This window comes from Pygoscelis adeliae, unplaced genomic scaffold (genome assembly GCF_000699105.1).
Source record: "Pygoscelis adeliae isolate BGI_AS28 unplaced genomic scaffold, ASM69910v1 Scaffold127, whole genome shotgun sequence".
Classification (NCBI taxonomy): domain Eukaryota; kingdom Metazoa; phylum Chordata; class Aves; order Sphenisciformes; family Spheniscidae; genus Pygoscelis; species Pygoscelis adeliae.
This window is the reverse complement of record NW_008825208.1, coordinates 5,657,306-5,675,979: the sequence shown is the minus strand read 5'-3', so window position 1 is coordinate 5,675,979 and position 18,674 is coordinate 5,657,306. Positions and strand designations below refer to the sequence as shown.

The window sequence follows — 18,674 nt, the reverse complement described above, 5'->3', positions numbered from 1 at the left end:
TGTCGGTCTCTTCTCCCAAGTAACAAGCAATAGGATGAGAGGAAATGGCCTCAAGTTGTGCCAGGGGAGGTTTAGATTGGATGTGAGGAAAAATTGTTTTACTGAAAGAATGGTTAAACATTGGAACAGGCTGCGCAGGGAAGTGGTTGAGTCACCATCCCTGGAGGTATTTAAAAGACGTGTAGATGAGGCGCTTAGGGACATGGTTTAGTGGGCATGGTGGTGTTGGGTTGACAGTTGGACTCGATGATCTTGGAGGTCTCTTCCAACCTTAATGATTTTATGATACTATGACTCCATGTCCTCAGATTTTCTCCTTCTCATTCAGGCAAAAATTGTGAATTTGCTCTCTGGCAAAATATTAACAGAACCCTGTATGGTCCTGAATTATTTTACTAGTCTAATGTGAAACGCTCCCTTTCTGCTGTTGCCTCCAACACCCACTCCCAGCAGCTGTTGGTGCTTATGATCATGAAGAAAAAAAAAAAAGATACCTATTTCTGCCTCCTTTCTCTGCAGATCAGAGCAGTTCCAGTTGCTGAATCACAGAGGGGGAATGCAGCAAGTAGAAGTTATTATAAACAGGAAAGTGAAGCCATTTCTGCCAGACCCTCAATAAACTGTCACTACTGCATTAGGTGCCAAACTTGGCCTCTTTTCCACACCCCTTATTTTTATCATTAAATACACTTTTCAACAACAGTGATTATACTCCTATTAAGTAACATTTCTGAGCACTGAAGATACAGCACATGACTGTGCAGATGGAGAACATATGTCACTATTTCCATGTTTATTTACTTAGCAGCCCAGGGGAAGAGTCAGACAGTTTTTGGTTAACTTAAGAGAGCTCATGCAATGGCTCAGGTCAGTAATCAGACAATAAAAAGTGGTGGTTTTGCCAATTATTTTTTTACATATTGTGAAATTAGCCCAGCTATCCCTGTGTAGAGTTCAGTAAACTGTTGTAATCTCGATGTTATAGTTTCTATTTAATTCCTGGAATCACTACTGATACCCATGATTTACTGTGAAAAAGTACCATAAATCCCATTCTCCATTCCTCATGCAAAAGTCTTACGGAAACTGACAGGATCTCCTGAATTCTTTTAAAATGATCTAAATATGTAGATCCAAATAGAGTCTCGTTTGTGGAAAGCAAGTGCACCAAGAGAACAACTAGATCGCTATGCTCACTATTAATTGCTGCTTGCTCAAGAAACATTTGGAGAAGTGACTGCTTCTCACTTCATCTCCCCCATTTTCTCTTGTCCTTCTCCCCTTTCATTTCTTTGCAAGACACAAAGGAAGTCCTTAAGGACAGGTCTGACTCTTGCTAAAGCAATGTTGGCTGCAAGCAAAAGGGTCACCTCAGGTTTGAACTGAAGCAAGGTGTTTTAAGTACAAAGTCCTGTGCCTGCCAACAAAGTGAACTTCACTACTGCAAAAGCTATGGTAAAAAGGATTAAAGATATGTTGCAGTACCACAATCAAACACACAGCCTTAGTCTTCAGTCTAACAAAGCTTCCTCCTGTGAAGAACCTCCGTTAAAACATTTCTGACCACCACCTTTGCATCCCCCACTAGACAGCACTAACCTGGTCTCCATCCCTTAGACACTCTGCAAAGACCTAACCTTCTGCAATGCGGTTCTCCCATAAAGCTAGTGAGTCATGTGTTCATAAGGCCCCTTGCTGTCAGTGTCAACCAAACGTGCTAAAGTAGCAACCTGTAACATTCAAAGGCTTTACTGAAATGCAGTTGTTTAAACTAGAATGAAATAGTCTGCTGCTGCTGCTGCCGCCACTGCTGCCAAAAAGGGAGCAGGGAAACAGCAGAGTGAGCTTCTTTCAAGAACTGTCAGGTGCTCAGCCTCTCTGTACATTGAAGTGAAACTGTGCTCTGTGTCCCACCCACTTCTCCATCCTCTTCTCAGCTTCAAGGGTATTTTTTCCATCTTGAAGAAGCAGAATCACTTGTTCTCCTTCTAAAGGGCAGTGAGATCCTTTGTATGTTTTGGGAGGAAAGAGGTCTGCCACATTTCCGGCCCTACCTTCTTCTCTAAATGCATGCCCTTTTCTGAGCTGTTTTGCCATAAACAAGGCCATCTACACCTGCAAAGATGGAGAATAAGAAGGAGAACATTCTTAACTGCCACCTGAAGAAAAAAAAAAGGTAAGCAGCAGTAATGATTAAATCACTGCTTAATGGACCTAAGACTTACGATTATTAAACCACTGACTTTTAGCTAGAATGTCTATTCCTAAACAGCACTTGATTCCAGTTAGTTAGGTTCACAAGATAATTAATGCTGTCTAAAAATATCCCAGTTTTTCCTGAGTTGGAGCCAAGTTTTTGGCTAATTTCTTGCACTTTTGCAGACTGAACCAGTGAGCGATGCAAGCAACAGAAGATAAACTACCTCTCTGACGTAGGAATGTATGAGGCACTGCACTTTCCATTTCAACACAGGAGGCCTCCCAAAAATGACCTTAAAAGTAGTGAGAATAAATCAATCTCTAACATCACTGGGAGTGAAATTTAAGATGTTACAGACATCTTTGTGAAGCATCACATTCACAGACTTTGAACTTGTTACCTTTAATACTTGTCTGTGCTTCAGCCTTGAGGCAAAAACCAGGAAAGTAACAGCTGTAATCCATCACCTGCATCTTGAGGGATAGGTAGTTAAAAAGAAGTGGGAGAACAAGAAGACAGTAAGGGGCTTCCCACATGTTCTCAGGGTGCAAGTTGCCTTCTTGCCTGTGACATAGTGGAAAGTGCTGCTGAAGAACTGCTGGTGATGATGAAGAGCTATCAGGAGAGTGAAGACAGCAGAATCCTGGAGGCTGGCAGAGCATGAGACCTCGTTTGTCAACTGGAACTGAGGGCCATGCAAACTGTGCTCTTGGGGCCACAGCATAGCTTAGCACTGCTTCTACGCCAAACTCCTCTGGCACCTAGGCTAGGAGAGCCATTATCGTGGATGAGTACCGAAAAGGAGCATCACTGCTAAGTAGCAGAAAAAGTAGGAATGAAGGTAAGCCTCAGCTACTGCTACATTAAAGAGATACTGGCAGAGAGTGCCTCAGTGTCTGAGCCTGGTATGTTCCTTCTCAGTCCAATTTTTTGTGATTACATTACTTCTGTTCTCATGGGTTTGGACTGTGGGCACAAAGTGGGCTACTGGTCCACCTGAAAAAGCCATATGTGAATAGAGCTTGGCTACTCCCATTGCTGAAATCAAGTCACTAAGGAAGACCAAGTGTCCTTGCCTTTGTGTACTCTTGTGCCATGACCTAACCACCACCCCTGCGCTGCCATCGGGACAGTTTTGTGAAGTGTTTTTGGCCAACCGGGAAGAATATGGGTGCTCACAGAAGTGCCATGTTTTAAAAATGGTGTTGTATTTGTAAGGCACTGTATTTTGAATTTCCATTCAGAAATAAAAGAGAGCAAAATTTATATATGTGTTTTACTCCTCTACAATTCACAATGACATAAAAATTGAAGTGATTTGCCAGTGACTGCATATTTTGATCCTCACTATTTTGAGGCAAAGGCTTAGACTCTGAAAAGAGGGAAATTGAATATTTGCATTTCAGGTGATATTCTTTGCCAAGCTGACAACAGAGATAGGACTAGAGGACCAGAGTATGTTTAGGTATACGAACTAATGCCTCCATGAGATAGATAATAATGGAAGTCCAAAAGAAACACCAGCTTAACTACATGTCGCTCTTCTGGTGTTTAACCATGAGGTTTGGCAAGCATTCCTTACGATCTGTGTTGACACCAAGACTCTTCAGAATAAGGCTGCTCAGCCTCTCACTCTCCTTATTGTACTTAGAAAAACCTAGTCCTGTGAACTGAGTTACTTGAAAGAGTAACTTTTGCAGCACTTCATATTCTTGCAGGCAAACCCCTCTTCCATACCCTTTGTCTTGAGATCTATATGGCACCTCTGTGCCACAGGGGTAACGAAGATGCAGAAGATTTAAACTAGTTAGCTGCTGCATTTAAAGGTACTAGAGGACCTCTACACTGGCTTGGACTCCCCAGAGTGAGCGCACACACTGTTGCTACTGTAAGATGCAGTGGGCTTGCCTCCTATGATGCTGAAGTTATTGCAGCAGGCTTTAACAGACTGCTGTTCCCAGGCCTATGTAGGTTTCATGGGATGCTCTGAGGGCAGCAGATGGGCAAAGCGTGAAATGAGGGACAGGAAGAGAAAACACAGTAACAGGCCAACATTTTCCTCCAAAGCTCCAGGCGTTTTTACACAGACATTAAAATCAGAATATAAATATACGCCTTTAAATTAATGTGACTTAGAGTCTTTCCAGCCCATGTAGATGTACGTCTTTTTGCGTTCCACTGGAACACTGACGTTTCCTGTCTCTATCTCTATATACAGTTTTTAATACCACCTATGTGTATTTCCAGATACGAGTTTTTCGGGGAACACAGTCAGAACATAGCAAGCACTTTTCTGACATAAACCCATAAAAACTGGAGCTGAAGGGAAACCTGACAATAGTAATAGGAATGTTGTACTCTGGACTATTCTGCAAAGCCCTAATCAACAAACAGGCTGGAATTAATAACAATAATCTGTGAAAAAAATCATGCAGCATTAGCAGCCACAATGTAGGAAAGTTCTTGTACTTTATCTTCTGGCGTTCTTGCTTAGAAACAAACTACACGCCACAGGGAGATGGAAACTTTGCATGGGTATGTACTATGGCATTTACAAGGGAACACCCTTTGTTTGAACTTTATGGGCCAAAAATCCACTTATTTTTTTAACTATCCTCAGAATGTTTCTTTTGCTCTCATGGAAAAAAACGCAGCAGATCTGCCTCATGGCCAGGAGAAGGAGCCAGATCTTAGGTTGTTACAAGAGGGTGCAGTTCTGCGTAAAATCAGTACAGCTGCACACACCTACACAGATGGAGATTTTGCCATTCCTCTATGCTTTACACTAATGAAAAACTGCAACTTAGTGCTTAATTGTATTGGGGTTTGTTTCAAATCTGTCAGGCCCAAACGATAACTAAATGACATGACTACCATTAGACTATATGATTAACTGTATTATACAAACTTCTGTAAAATTAATCTTTCTCAACTCCACCCCCTGTTCCCTTCAAAGGTCCATTCATTCTTCCCATTCTTGTGGAGGAAAACACTTCATATTTAATACATTTCAGACTAGGGAGAAAAAATTCAACTCCTCAAACTACCTTCAGATGTCAGCCCTACTAAAACATCTGCACTGGAAGTGTGAGTTGCTGGTCTGGCTGTGTTTTGCATGGTAACAAATTATACCCTAGGGTTTTGGCCTGAAGAGGTTCCATTTCTGTGCAGAGTCCTGATTTCTGTTTTCATCAAAACACCAACAAAAACAGGAGAAACCGATTTCCTGTTTGATGAAACTGATCTGTGTTGCTGCTTTCTCATTCTCAAGGGACCCGGTCACACTCCACCATGCAGTCAGCACTGTTTCTGGGTGAGAAGGTTGGGCCATCTGCAGTAGATTTTAGAGTGACAGAAGAAAACAAGGCTGCTTACAAGACAGCAGACCAAACTGTTCCCATCCATTCTGGCCATTGAGTACCTTGCAGATAGATTAAGCTTATCATAAAGTGTCTGCAACCTATTTGCCCTAATTCTGCTCCAAGTTGAGTGGGCTTTTGCCCCCTTTTCATCATGGCGTTTTTTCCAGCATACTCTTCTTGCTGCCCGCTGCCTTTGCTGGAGTGGTACCACAGTCTGAAGTACTTCTGGACCCCTGTGGCTGAAGAACCAGAGAATGTGCACAGCGGGAGGAAGCCAGGAGCATAGCTGCAGAGGACAGAGAAAGAGGGCTTCTTCCCTGGAAGCGGTTGTGAAATGATCTGAGGAACCTGCCATACAATTTTCCACAGAGAGCACAGAGATGTCAGCTGGACAGGACTGAACAGGAGAGGCAACCAAAAAGCCATGTCATCCCTTCTTGCTACTGTCTTTTTCTCTTATGATGGTGGTAGTCAAATGGACAGAAGGTAGTGGAAGGAATATCTGTATTGCCTTTTGGGTAAATATCCCTTGCAAGACTTTGTTTAGGTCAAAATCTGCAAACGACTTATTTAGCTGTGGGTTATGACCTTATGAGCTTTGTGCACCATCTTCTTCTACATCTTCTACATCTTCTTCTCCCTCTCAGCAAACCCAGGGTAATTAACAGATGACCATCTCTAAACACTTGCAAAATGATGCAAACCGCATTTTATACAAAATACTTGCTTCATATTGGAAGAGAAGTAGACAATTTTGTTTAAAATGTTGATAGATACTTATTCTTACAGAGAATAAGTATCTCTTACAGAGAACACACTTTGCAATATTCACTGGCCTGGGTAGAGTGAATATCACAGCATAAGTCAAGACAAGGATTTAAAAATAAAATGAAAATGTTCCTACACTCCATGTTCAATTGGAAACTGATTCTGAGAGCTAAGAGTCAAATTTGTTTTACTAAGTGACAAACACGCCATGTACAATTCATCAAACTCCAAATGCAGAGACACAGTGACTGCCTGATTTTGTCACATCAAGAGCGCTATGCTACAGTCTGTTAAATGAATCGGCTTTGACAAGACTTCAGGAGCAACTTAATGATGCTAGGAATCCTGATACCTATTCACAACCTCACAAGCACAGGCATTAAGGCTAAACCTTATGAGTTAATTGTAGCATAAATTACATCCTGGGAATGACTTAAGTACTTAAAGGTGATGTTTTGGAGCCTTACAGAGCCGCTAGGGACAAAATAGTTAATTGAAACAAGCTCTAAGTCTCTTAACCTCTCTCCTCATTTCAATAATTAACACTCTTTGCTGTATATTGCCATCTTATTTTATCCCAGATGCACTCTTTCAAGAATTTTAATTTTTTCTTCTCTAAGACAAAAGCTACTTACAAGGCTCACAGAATGCTAACATGTCTGCTTTTAATTTGTGATACTGGCACAAGTTCAGGAATAATATGTGTGCACACGTGTCTATGAAAACATCCTGGCTATGTGTTTCTGAAAAGGTAGTGAAGGCAAGACGACACCATGTAATCCATAGGGGTAACCAAAGAATGTTGCAGTAAAAACGTTTTCATTAAGGGATTCAATGGACAGACAATTATTCCAATATGTGCCTGGTATGATGCAAGTCCCAATCCTGAAAATGACTCTCAAATCTGCAAGACAAGTCAAAGGCTTATCAAAGGCCTGTGCTAAAATGGTATGAGCCTAAACTGTTTAAAAATCTGTGACAACTGGCTGATGAATGTTTCAGGCAGTTAAGGAAGACATGTTCAGCACAAAGTTTGCAAACTACCACTTTATCTGGGATTGCACAGCTGGAAAAGGATGTTTTCAAACCATGTAAAATCTCAATGAAGGTAAGACAGCCTGCTTTTTATTTTGTCTAGAGACTCAAGGGAAAGCCCAGGCTTAACAGTAAAGGTTTTACATGTAATTCACATGTAACTAAAGGCTAAACCTATCTGGTGCTGTATTTACACTTGGAGTGTTCTTCGTTGTGACGGCTGCCTGCAATGGTTATACTGGGGCCAAAGGACAGCTTGGGCGCTCCACAGGGAGAGCCTAAGTCTGATCAGCACCGAAAGCTGGAGACTATTTCTATGTCGTGTCTATTTCTATGCAGAGCACGGTTTCTGCTCCTCTCAAGCCCTCCAGATGGTTGATTTTTCTTCTCTAATTGCGCATATGAACTTTGGCCAGGGGCTTTATTTTCATGACATTCTGAGGTGACCACGACAAGTCACTTCCGAGATAAGGAAAAAAGGGTAACTTGTGCATCACTTTCCAAGTTTCCATCAAATTTATTTCAGAAATAGCTCTGTACTTAATACAAAAGAAAGAGTCTGTTTTGGCGCAGAAACTTGTTTTCTAAAGCCTCAGATGACTTCTAGTTGGAAAGGATGGGATGTTTTTCAATACTGCGTACAGACGTAAAATTACACTTCTGCTTTTCTGGTCTGCACATGTCAAAATTGAATATGGGTTTTCACCTTCACCCTACAACTTCATTTTTAAATAATTTCCTCAGAAATGGTGCCGGTATACACAGAAAACTTTTCTGTTTGTGGTTTGTGGTTAGTTTTAGGGTTTTCTTTCTCTGCTACAGTTCAGTTTTAAATGCAAAGGAAACCAGCTACATGGTGCAGAGTTAGAAAAATTCTATACCAATGAAACATCATTATCCACATTGGCTATCATGTTACTTAATATTTTTACTTTTGCAACAGAAGATGTATATAAGTTGATACATAAGGCCTAGAGAAGAGAGAAAAATGAATCACTCAGTTCCAAAGACTTGATCCAAAACTCATTAACACTACTGGAATTACTCTTATTCACTTCAACAGGCTTATCAAAACTATGGATATGGTTAAAAAACACCAGTAGCTGCACACGTCATTTGTTTAGGTAAAAAAACTTCTACCAAGTTGACCAAGAAAACCTCCTTTTTTACAATTTAGCAAGCAAAGCCATTGGTTAGATGTTCAAACTTTTGCATTTCCATGATGGTTTGGAAAGCTCACTGTCTGACTGTAGAGCTTGTTAAAGAGTTTTTCTGATGGACTGAATCTGGATTAAAATTCCACTTTGGAAATGATGAGGTTCACATAATCTTAAACAAAACAATCCTCCAGCAATCCTCCAGGTGGCCAAGAAGGCCAATGGCATCCTGGCCTGTATCAGAAATAGTGTGGCCAGCAGGAGCAGGGAAGTGATCGTGCCCCTGTACTCGGCACTGGTGAGGCCGCACCTCGAATACTGTGTTCAGTTTTGGGCCCCTCACTACAAGAAGGATGTTGAGGTGTTAGAGCATGTCCAGAGAAGGGCAACGAGGTTGGTGAGGGGTCTGGAGAACAAGTCTTACGAGGAGCGGCTGAGGGAACTGGGGTTGTTTAGCCTGGAGAAAAGGAGGCTGAGGGGAGACGTCATCGCTCCCTACAACTCCCTGAAAGGAGGTTGTAGCGAGGTGGGTGTCGGTCTCTTCTCCCAAGTAACTAGTGATAGGATGAGAGGAAATGTCCTCATAGTTGTGCCAGGGGAGGTTTAGATTGGATATTGGGAAAAATTTCTTCACCGAAAGGGTCGTTAAACAGTGGAACAGGCTGCCCAGGGAAGTGGTTGAGTCACCATCCCTGGACGTATTTAAAAGACATGTAGATGAGGCGCTTAGGAACATGGTTTAGTGGGCATGGTGGTGTTGGGTTGACGGTTGGACTCGATGATCTTAGAGGTCTCTTCCAACCTTAATGATTCTATGATTCCATGATTCTATGAAAACAAAGGAAAACCCCCAAGGAAGTCTGCATGATCTGCCCCACCTGAATTGTGACTACTTAGATCCCAAAAGAAAGAAAATAAAATCACAACCTCATCAGTTTTTTTTCCCACTTACATTTATAAAATGTACACTTAAAAAAAATAAATTGTTTTGCTCCTGTTTCCCTTCAAAGGCTTTACATAGGAAAAGCGGATCATAGAGGTTTTACAGCACCATAAAAAACACTTCAGTAATTCACAAAACCTGTTACCACTTCATACATGCTGTGCCTTAGGAACCTTTTTGGTATCACTCTGTGGCTACAAGCTCATAAGGCTTCAATGAGTAAACTTAGCAAAAGAATCTTCTACTGCCGGAAATGCCCCATCTTCATAAAGCAGGTTGTACAGGTGGGAAACAAACTACTTTGGTGCCAGAAGCCACTTAAAATGCAAGCAAAACTACTGTAGCATCATGCAAGCTAACACTCATCTCTGTCAAGTCATTCCTAGAAAAAAAAAACCTTCCTGACATAAGGAATTTACTGACATTATGCTTTTAAATTACCAAACCAAAGGAGTTTATCTCTATTGTGTGCTCCATTTTGAAAAATCTTGCAGCATCCAAATCCTTTTTTTACTCAGCCTTTGCTTTGCTTCCTATAGCAACAACCAGGCAAATCTCTACCTGAATTTCCAAAAGCAAAGCAGGAAATACTGGGCTTCAGGGGACAAATTTTTGAGAAAGCAGATTTCAATGTAAAAAATCTGGAAAGGCATGTCTACATGCTTCCAGATGTATTTATTTTCCACACAAAATAGCTGTAAAATCTATTTTTCTTCAGTCTTTATGCAAACAATAATTATGAATGTTTTTGCATTATTTTTTGAAGTCTTAAAAAGATTTTTTTAAAGATAATTAACCTACTAAACTTCCATAGCCTTGTCTATAGCACTTGCTTCTTATATCAACCTTCCTTATCCACTTGTCACCCAGTATCCTCAGTGGAAAAACAGACTGATTTACATTTCTCCTGTACTTACCCATCATGATGTTATGATACCCTCACTAGAAAAACACACTCATTTACATTTCTTCTGTATTTAACCATCACGATGTTATGCTCAAATTGTTACCCATAACAACTCAAACAAGATTTATAAGAAAAAAATACACAGAATGACAGCGATGAATGTTTTTGCCAGTATTAATTAGGCATCAATTCACTGTTGCTTAGTCATGGGTATTTTGCATCCTTCCTCTTAGTTTAGATCCCTGCTTTCTTGTTTTCTCTTCTTCTTACACGACAGCCAGCCATTTTAACACAGTATATTCACAATAGAACCTCTGCGTATTACCACAGACAAAAAACCACTGAAGAGAGGCTGTAACAGAAGGCAGCTCCACTTGGGAAAAGCATTTTTAAAAATGAATAAATTACAAATAAAAGAGCAAAGTATACAAAGGCATCTCATCCCCCAAAAGGGTTACAGAAAGGGGTTCATAATTAGAGACCTGTTAAGCAGAAGGGGACAATCACTGACCGACAGGTGTTGTATACAGAGCAAGGACTCTCCAGTCAAGCTTTTCTGTCTCTACAGTAGATGAGTCCAACTCCAAGTCCCTCCAAACTGCTCAGGTTTTGTAAGCATTAATTAATGCTTCATTAAGCATGTACATCCCAACTTCCTTGTCCAGCTGTAATCCAAGTTTTTCCAACTCACCTTGTTCAAAATTTTTATTTGCTTTCTTTGTTTTGGTTATTAAGATCTGAAGGTTTATGCGGCACAAGGTAACATACTAGCAGCCACAGCCACTTGACATTTTCCTCAAGGAGATACTCCTTTTTCAATCGGCCATTTTTCAATGGCTGCAGGTGTCAGGAGAAGTCTTCTTTTAGTGAGAGCTAAGCCAGAACTGAAGAGTATTTTTCTGATTTAGGAATTAAAAACAAAGGAGAGAAGAGGAACCAAAACAAACTCCTGTCCAGTTTTAAGATGCAAATTCAATAGATGAAAGCATGATGGAACACCTCTCCTGTGAGGAAAGGCTGAGAGAGCTGGGGTTGTTCAGCCTGGAGAAGAGAAGGCTCCAGGGAGACCTTACTGCAGCCTTTCAATACTTAAAGGAGACTTACAAGAAAGATGAGGACAAACTTTTTAGTAGGGCCTGTTGCGACAGGACAAGGGGGAACAGCTCTAAACTAAAAGAGGGTAGATTCAAACTAGATACAAGGAAGAATTTTTTTACAATGAGGGTGGTGAAACACTGGCACAGGTTGCCCAGAGAGGTGGTGGATGCCCCATCCCTGGAAACATTCAAGGTCAGGTTGGACGGGGCTCTGAGCAACCTGATCCAGTTGAAGATGTCCCTGCCCATGGCAGGAGGGTTGAACTAGATGACCTTTAGAGGTCCCTTCCAACCCAAACTATTCTATGATTCTATGAAATGGCACTGCCTTGTGAGACAGCAAGAAACTAAGTTCTAAGAGCTTGAAAATCTGCAGTTCTGTGAGCTAATTCAAACTTTCAGATTCAACAGGCAGATTTAGCCTGAGATTTTACTGTGGCTGGAGACATTTTATATGCTGTCTTTTTCACACTCCCCTTCTTGCTCTCTTTTCCATCCCTGTCTGTCAGTCTCTAGTGGAATCTCAGAGTGCTGCTGGTGGTTCTCCTCCAGATCCACGACAGGCACCCACTGAAGAGTATACTGTATGTTCTGATATGTGTTGTTAACTCTGGATGCCTTGGGGCTTGGAGGGATCTTGTAAACATAGTGAAAATTTCCACATACAGTATGACAAGTTCAAGATAGTTGGCAAAGCTTCATTAAGCCAGTAACTCCTACAGTGTAGCTAAAGAAACACCTCCCAAAAAGGAATATTGAGAAAGGGTGACCCAGCTTCCAGCGGGGTAGAAGCTCCTATCAAAAGGAAGGGAGGAAGGACACAGCATGTCAGAAGACATGTTTAGCTTTCTTTGACTAGGCTATTGGAATCACAAGTGGAATTAAAGTTCTTCCTGCCTGACTAAGAAAAGAACTGCTAGTAATATATTAAACACAACTTTTTTTTTCTAACTAGAAAGCTATCCAACTCATGAACATCAGGTTTTGTTTTTCATTCCCAACAGGAACAATCCCAAAAATTTCATGGGAAAAAATACTCAGCTGAAAATTGGGTCCAAAATCCAAGAAACCACAAAATGCAAATCTCCCCTGCCTTGCTGGACCTACATTTCCTCAAAGGTTAAAGTCTTTTCAGTGAATGTGTTCTGAATTAAAATTTGTAAAAAAAAAAACCTCAAAGTTTCCACATGATTTCAGGTTTCACTGGAAAGGCGCTTTACAGCTCTAATCCATGTGCTGTTTTGTAGGCAAAACTGTTACCCTAGTGGCTGTGCAGATGATAACTGATAACGCTGCATACTCCTAAATCAAAGCCTAGGCAATCTATTGAATACTCAAACATATGGTGAAATTCTACACTTCAGTAATTATACCCAAGTAATGGACCAAAAACAAACAAAAGAAGGAATAAGTAGCATAGACTACAAGTATTTCATTTACTAGTTCTGCCCCGCCAACTGCACATAATCTTCATGGATACCTTGTGCTGCAAAAAATGGTGTCCAAACGTTAGGTAGAAGAAACTACTGGTTGTAAGACAACAGTTTCCTGACCTCCCCATTAACTGTGGTTCTGCTTAGGAGGTAACTGATGAGATGAACATGATGGGTATCATCCTTTAGTTGCATCATCATGAACCTAAATGGTCATGGAACCCAAGAGCACACTTAAAAATGAAATTTCTCTGGAGTCTTGCTGAAAAAAATGTGTGAAAAGGCTGTGTTAAAAGACATATTCCCTAACTTCCTAGGACAGAGAAGAGGATACAAATGGAGATCTGGACATTTGTTTTACTTTTCCATAGAACAAGCAGTTGACTTGAACAGCCCACCTTTTTATTGGTGGAATGGAAGACACAGTCTTAGATTGTGGAAATCACAGATTTATTTTTGCTGACCTCTGTATTTTTGTTTGGTTGTCTCTAGTTTGAAACTTGACATTTGTAATCAAGGAAAGGAAGGAGAAAAAAAAATGAAGTGTTATTGAAGAGGAGGTGTTTATGTACTCTACAATACTTGGGACTGGTTATGATACTGCCTCTGTTCTTCCTCTTTCTCCCTTCCCTTGTCACAATTGTCACAGATGTCTCTGGCTGCATGAGGCCCCTAGTGTGGGCCAAGAAGCTTTTGTTTGGTTTGCTTTTTAAAATAGAGAACAGTCAGTCTGTTCTTCTTTCTGTGGCACATCATCAACAATATTACAAAGAACAGGAGGGGGACACTGAAGCCAATTTTGGCTTTTTGGCACAAAGCACGTGGCTCCTATTTTATTTTATGGAAGCATTCTAGACAGTGTTTTCAGGTAATTAGGAAAGTAAAGAACTGTTACAATTTTTACATAGTTATTCTGATGCCTCACATTTAAAACCATCAACAATAGTAAGGTGGTATAATGCATAAGCAAAAGAGCATACAGAAAATAACCACAGAAAATAACTAAAATAGCAAAAAGAACAGATATGTCGCAGAAGAACAATCTCCCATCTTAATGAAAACCCTTTAAAAAAAGCCTTACTGTATTAAGTAAACATAGGCTAGTAGAGTATCTGCAAGTTTATCCAATCAAAAGTTAAAAGTAGTCCAATTAAAATGTAAGTCCTGTCACTGTAAACCTGCCAAAAGTGCTCCTGCACATTATACAGTGAAGAAAAGTTAAGATGCATTCTTAAGATTCCTTATGCTTTACAAATCCACAGCTATGCTCAGCTGGGAAACATTAAAAAAAAAGGTTGGAATCCTTTTCAGAATAAAAGATTTCAAAATACGCTGTTTTTCCTTTAAAGAACACATGTTGCCTTTTGTTTCTGTCTGTCTTAAAGAAGAATAAAATAGTTGAACAGAGCAGACATATTTCAAAGAACAGGCTTGAGTTACTCAGGTCAAATTCTCCCTAAAATATATGTATGCATCTTCAATTATCTTCACATATACAGCAGATGGCTGAAATTATCAGCTTATTTGCAGTGTTTCTAATACCAACCCCTTTTAAAAACTTACTTTAGAAGCACCTGCTGATGATGTCAAAATGAAACTTTCCTCTGCAGCTGCTTAGTACCCATTTAAAGAAATCGGACTTACCATTTTTGGTGGCACTCAAAAGGTATGCTCACCCCATCAAAAGATCCTTTCATGTAGAAAGGGTAACTCTAAAATGATAGGCCTGCTATCTTTAGGAATAGCTCAAAACAATACTTAATGATACAAGCTATTGACAGATGCAGAAATGCTGTGTTTATTTTGTTCAAAAGGTTACTAAGGCACTCAAGGTGGAAGAAATTAACTTGAATTACAAAAGAAAAAATTAAGATGAAAATTTGATTTGTCTGAAACAAATTAGATTACAACTGAAAATAAGCAAAATGGAATAGTGTATCTTCATTTACAGTTAATCGAGCACACAAGGAAGCTGCACCCCCTTATGTAAAATAAGATTCTGATCCAATGTGTCGACATAGGCTCTAACTACATTCCTCTACTCATGTTGCACTCAAAACCCAATGAATTCCTGCTTATCTACTTCTCTTAATACAGAACAAAGGAAAGATGCTCCAGAGGCACAAGGTGAATTACAAGGTGATAATTGGCAGGAAGTATAATATAACTGATTAACATCCCAACACAAACACTGGGGTATCAGTCCTTTCTCGCACTGGGGACAGACAACACCTTTCCCCCATCATGTGCTTATTATGTATAGTCTGGATCCCTTTAGTGTATCTTTATAATCCTCCTCGTGCAGGCATACAGCCATCAGAGTCTCTATTAAACCTTCCCCTGAAGGAATTCTTTAGCTTCTAGTCACAAATCCGCCTGTATCTATTCTCTGAACAGAACTACCAAGTCTTACAAGTTACATCAAAAGATTCTCTACACGTAACGAAAATCACATTTAATAAAGCGGCATGACCCTCAAACAGCTATACAACCATGATCCATATATCCACCACACATGAAGAAACATCTCATGAGAAGTGTGATATGCAGAATATAAGTTAGAATATGAGAATACAAACAAGATCAATATAAATACTGTATTTTGTTTCTAGTTGAGAAATATTTGATTATAAGTACTCCTATTGTCCAGCTCACAAAACAAATATAACAGAGTTCAGATATGCTCTGACAACTTTGAAATTTTTGTCCTAGAAAAATCAGTGGAGTTGGATAAAACTTGCATACTTTCTGTGACAAGAAAGAACTGTAAATTGTTGTTATTTCAACTGTAGACTTTGAATGCATACTAGTAAAAGGACTTGTCCAAAAAGCAGTAACAACAACAACAAACTTAGCAAAATGTGATGACAAGTTTCTGTATAGTGACCCAAATGCCTTCTTCCTCTTTAGTAACTGAAAGTCAACATGAGAGGATAAAAGAACATCTAATTGACTGTAATTTTTGCCAAGGATTTATCCTGCAAAGATTCACATATACAGTCCCTCTCCAAACAGGAAAGTTTATGAAAGTTCAAAAAGTGATCAGCAAAATTCATGAAGGAAAAATTTACTAAGAGCACTTGAACACAAAAGACATTTCCTCAGACTCGGTAAACTCTAGTCACAAATTGTTAGTGAGCTATGTTTTAGGAAGTTTTACCGTGTCAGAACATTTGCCCTATTCTTACCTCTGCCCTGTGCATCTCTTTGGGCTATTGCTGGAGACAAGGTACGAGGTGAGTTTGACTGCTAGAGCTATTCTACGTCTTCAGCCAGAGAGAGTTTTCCAACAACCTCAAATGCATTCTGATCCAGGTCCATAGCCATAATCCCAAACAGAGCTTTTTGCTCTCAACTAGATTAGCCATGTATTCAGGGCACACAGAGAAACCCAAGCACTGAGACATGAGACTCACCTGTGCATTCATGTTGTAGTCCTTTCCCATAGTATCCTTTTTCACAGATGCACTCAAACTGGCCAGTGTGAGTGCCGCATTTACAGCTTGCCATGATGTCACAGCAGTTTTCATTTGCCTCACAGAGATATGAACAGTGCGATATATCTTCTTGGATATAGCTGCCAGAGGGCAGGTCTGAAATAATACCAATTTATTAACAAAAAATCCAAACGAAAGCCCCCCCCTCCAGCATCACATTATATCATTAGTGAGATGTTTCTTAAAAGCCCTAGGTTCCAGTTCTAAGCAGTAGTGATGGCAGCATGAAGCAGAGCCTTGCTACACTCAAAATGTAAAAAAAAATTGGTGTTCTTATTCTGGAAAAAGGCTCACTGAAATCCATGGTGCAAAGATCCTCAAACTTTCTCACTCGGCTTCATCTGAGTCTAACTCTGCCAGAATGCAGTCTCACTCCCAACCAAAGCTGCTGAGACAGCTTTTCCCGGCGTTGGTGGATGCCATCTTTGGCATCAGGAGAGCATTTGGTCACAGCATGTATAACCAGTTGGTCATATTAAAAAAAAAATCTTTCCTTTGGCACATTCACATAGACTAATTAAACCTTACCTGGAACAAACAGAATGGCAGTAAAGCACACTACTTATGTAAAAGTAGCATGCTTTTAAAAATTAAATGTAGCAAATAAATGCTAATGGATAGTGTGATGCATGTTCCAAGCCTCAATAAAGCAGCACTGGCTTACAAACAAAGGTCTAGTCATGTGTTCTCACTTGCTAGTCTAAACTTACTCTATTTTTCAAGAATATGGTAGATTAAAAAAGGATAAAACCACAGTCCAAACTCTCTTTGCACCCTTTGCTCTTTCTGGTTTTAGTGAACGTATAAGGTCATAAACATAAATTGTATTTACCCTTATACACAGAGATCTAAATCAGTTCTGAACAGGCTAGCTTTTGTTGTTGTGTAAAATACCAACAGGTATTAAGGCTACTCCTAAGGTTTGTACTGGGTGCCTCCTTTGGACAACCATGTATCTGACTACAAGGTTCATCTATTCAAGCAAAAGTTCCACTGGGCCAAGACCATAGTATGTTCTTCGTGGACAAAATGAAGAGTTGAATGGAGGTAAGTATGTATATATCAAGGAGGAGAATTTGGCTCACATTTTGTTGATGTTGAGTTAGTCAGACAAACAGTTTTTCCTTTTATCTGAGGAATGAACGCCTCTGCTAGCAAGTAAGGGGAAAAAAAATTTAAAAAAAGGAATCAACACTACATGAAATGTAATTACAAGACAGTACTGGAGATCTTTCTATTCAGACCTCTCTGCTCGCTGTAGACTTCTGAGGTTAGTACATTAATACCTTCATGAAGAGCCCTGCGTGCCAGAGCTTCAAACTCAGTAAAACTGTGAAGAAGGTAACAGTGATCTTCTTTTGGATGGGATGCCATGTCATTCAGTTCTCGGATATTCCCCTGCCATATCCCGAAGGTGAAGATCTCCACTCCAAATTCACGCAAGGATGCTGCAATGGGTCTTGGGTCTCCCCCATTGGAATATCCATCAGTAATGAGAAATATCACCTTTGTGGCATTTCCACGGGCATGCCGTAATATTTGCTGGAAAAGAAAATGAAATTGCACACCTCAGCAAGGGGTTAGCTGTTGTTGATCTGTACACTACTTCCTCCATGATGTGGCTCCTTTTATTTGAATTATACAGCTAGATTAAGTCCTTGCAAGACCACTCACTATAACGAGGATCAACCATCCACAAGTTGAATCTGTGGTCAGACAAGGCCAACCACTGCGTCACAGTCTGCACAATCACAGAAATCATGACATGCTCTGAAATGAGACACTTTTCACACTGCCTGATAAAGTCACTTATGCGTCAGACAGCAATGATCCTGACCAGTGCTTTAGCAACTTTGTTTAGACTGCAGCTTGAATAGGTAATACAAACATTGAAAATCTAGTGCAAGACCAGTGGGACCAAAGTTCAGATGCCGCCAACTGTCTCAGTGCCATGGGAGTGATGTGGATGCTATCACCTGCCAGTTTGGTCCATGTTGCTTTTCCATTCAGCACATGAATGCCATTCGGTTCCAAACTTGCTTGACCATTCAGGTAGGTGAAAACTCACCAGATCCCACCATGAAAATGTGCTGCAAATGTGCTGCAAATGGTGGCACACCCACTCTCATTATCATGGCTTTCAGTATGTAATTTATGGACAAATCCTCTACAGTTTGTAAGGGGTAACTAAGAACAAAAAGTATTTTATTAGGGATTTTTTGCTCAAACAAAATCCACAGATCTATTGGAAAAATTGTAGGGACTGACAGATCAA

General features: G+C 40.1%; 1 protein-coding gene across 1 annotated transcript in view; it reads right to left on the bottom strand.

Annotated features, from left to right (window-relative positions):
- SVEP1 (sushi, von Willebrand factor type A, EGF and pentraxin domain containing 1) overlaps nt 1-18,674 on the bottom strand; it is a 186,549-nt gene that overhangs the window by 103,381 nt on the left and 64,494 nt on the right. The window contains exons 2-3 of the mRNA XM_009328996.1: nt 17,686-17,941; nt 16,319-16,495 (exon numbers count right to left, since the gene is read on the bottom strand). Coding sequence (XP_009327271.1) covers nt 16,319-16,495; nt 17,686-17,941 — 433 coding nt within the window. The remainder of the gene's footprint in view (nt 1-16,318; nt 16,496-17,685; nt 17,942-18,674) is intronic.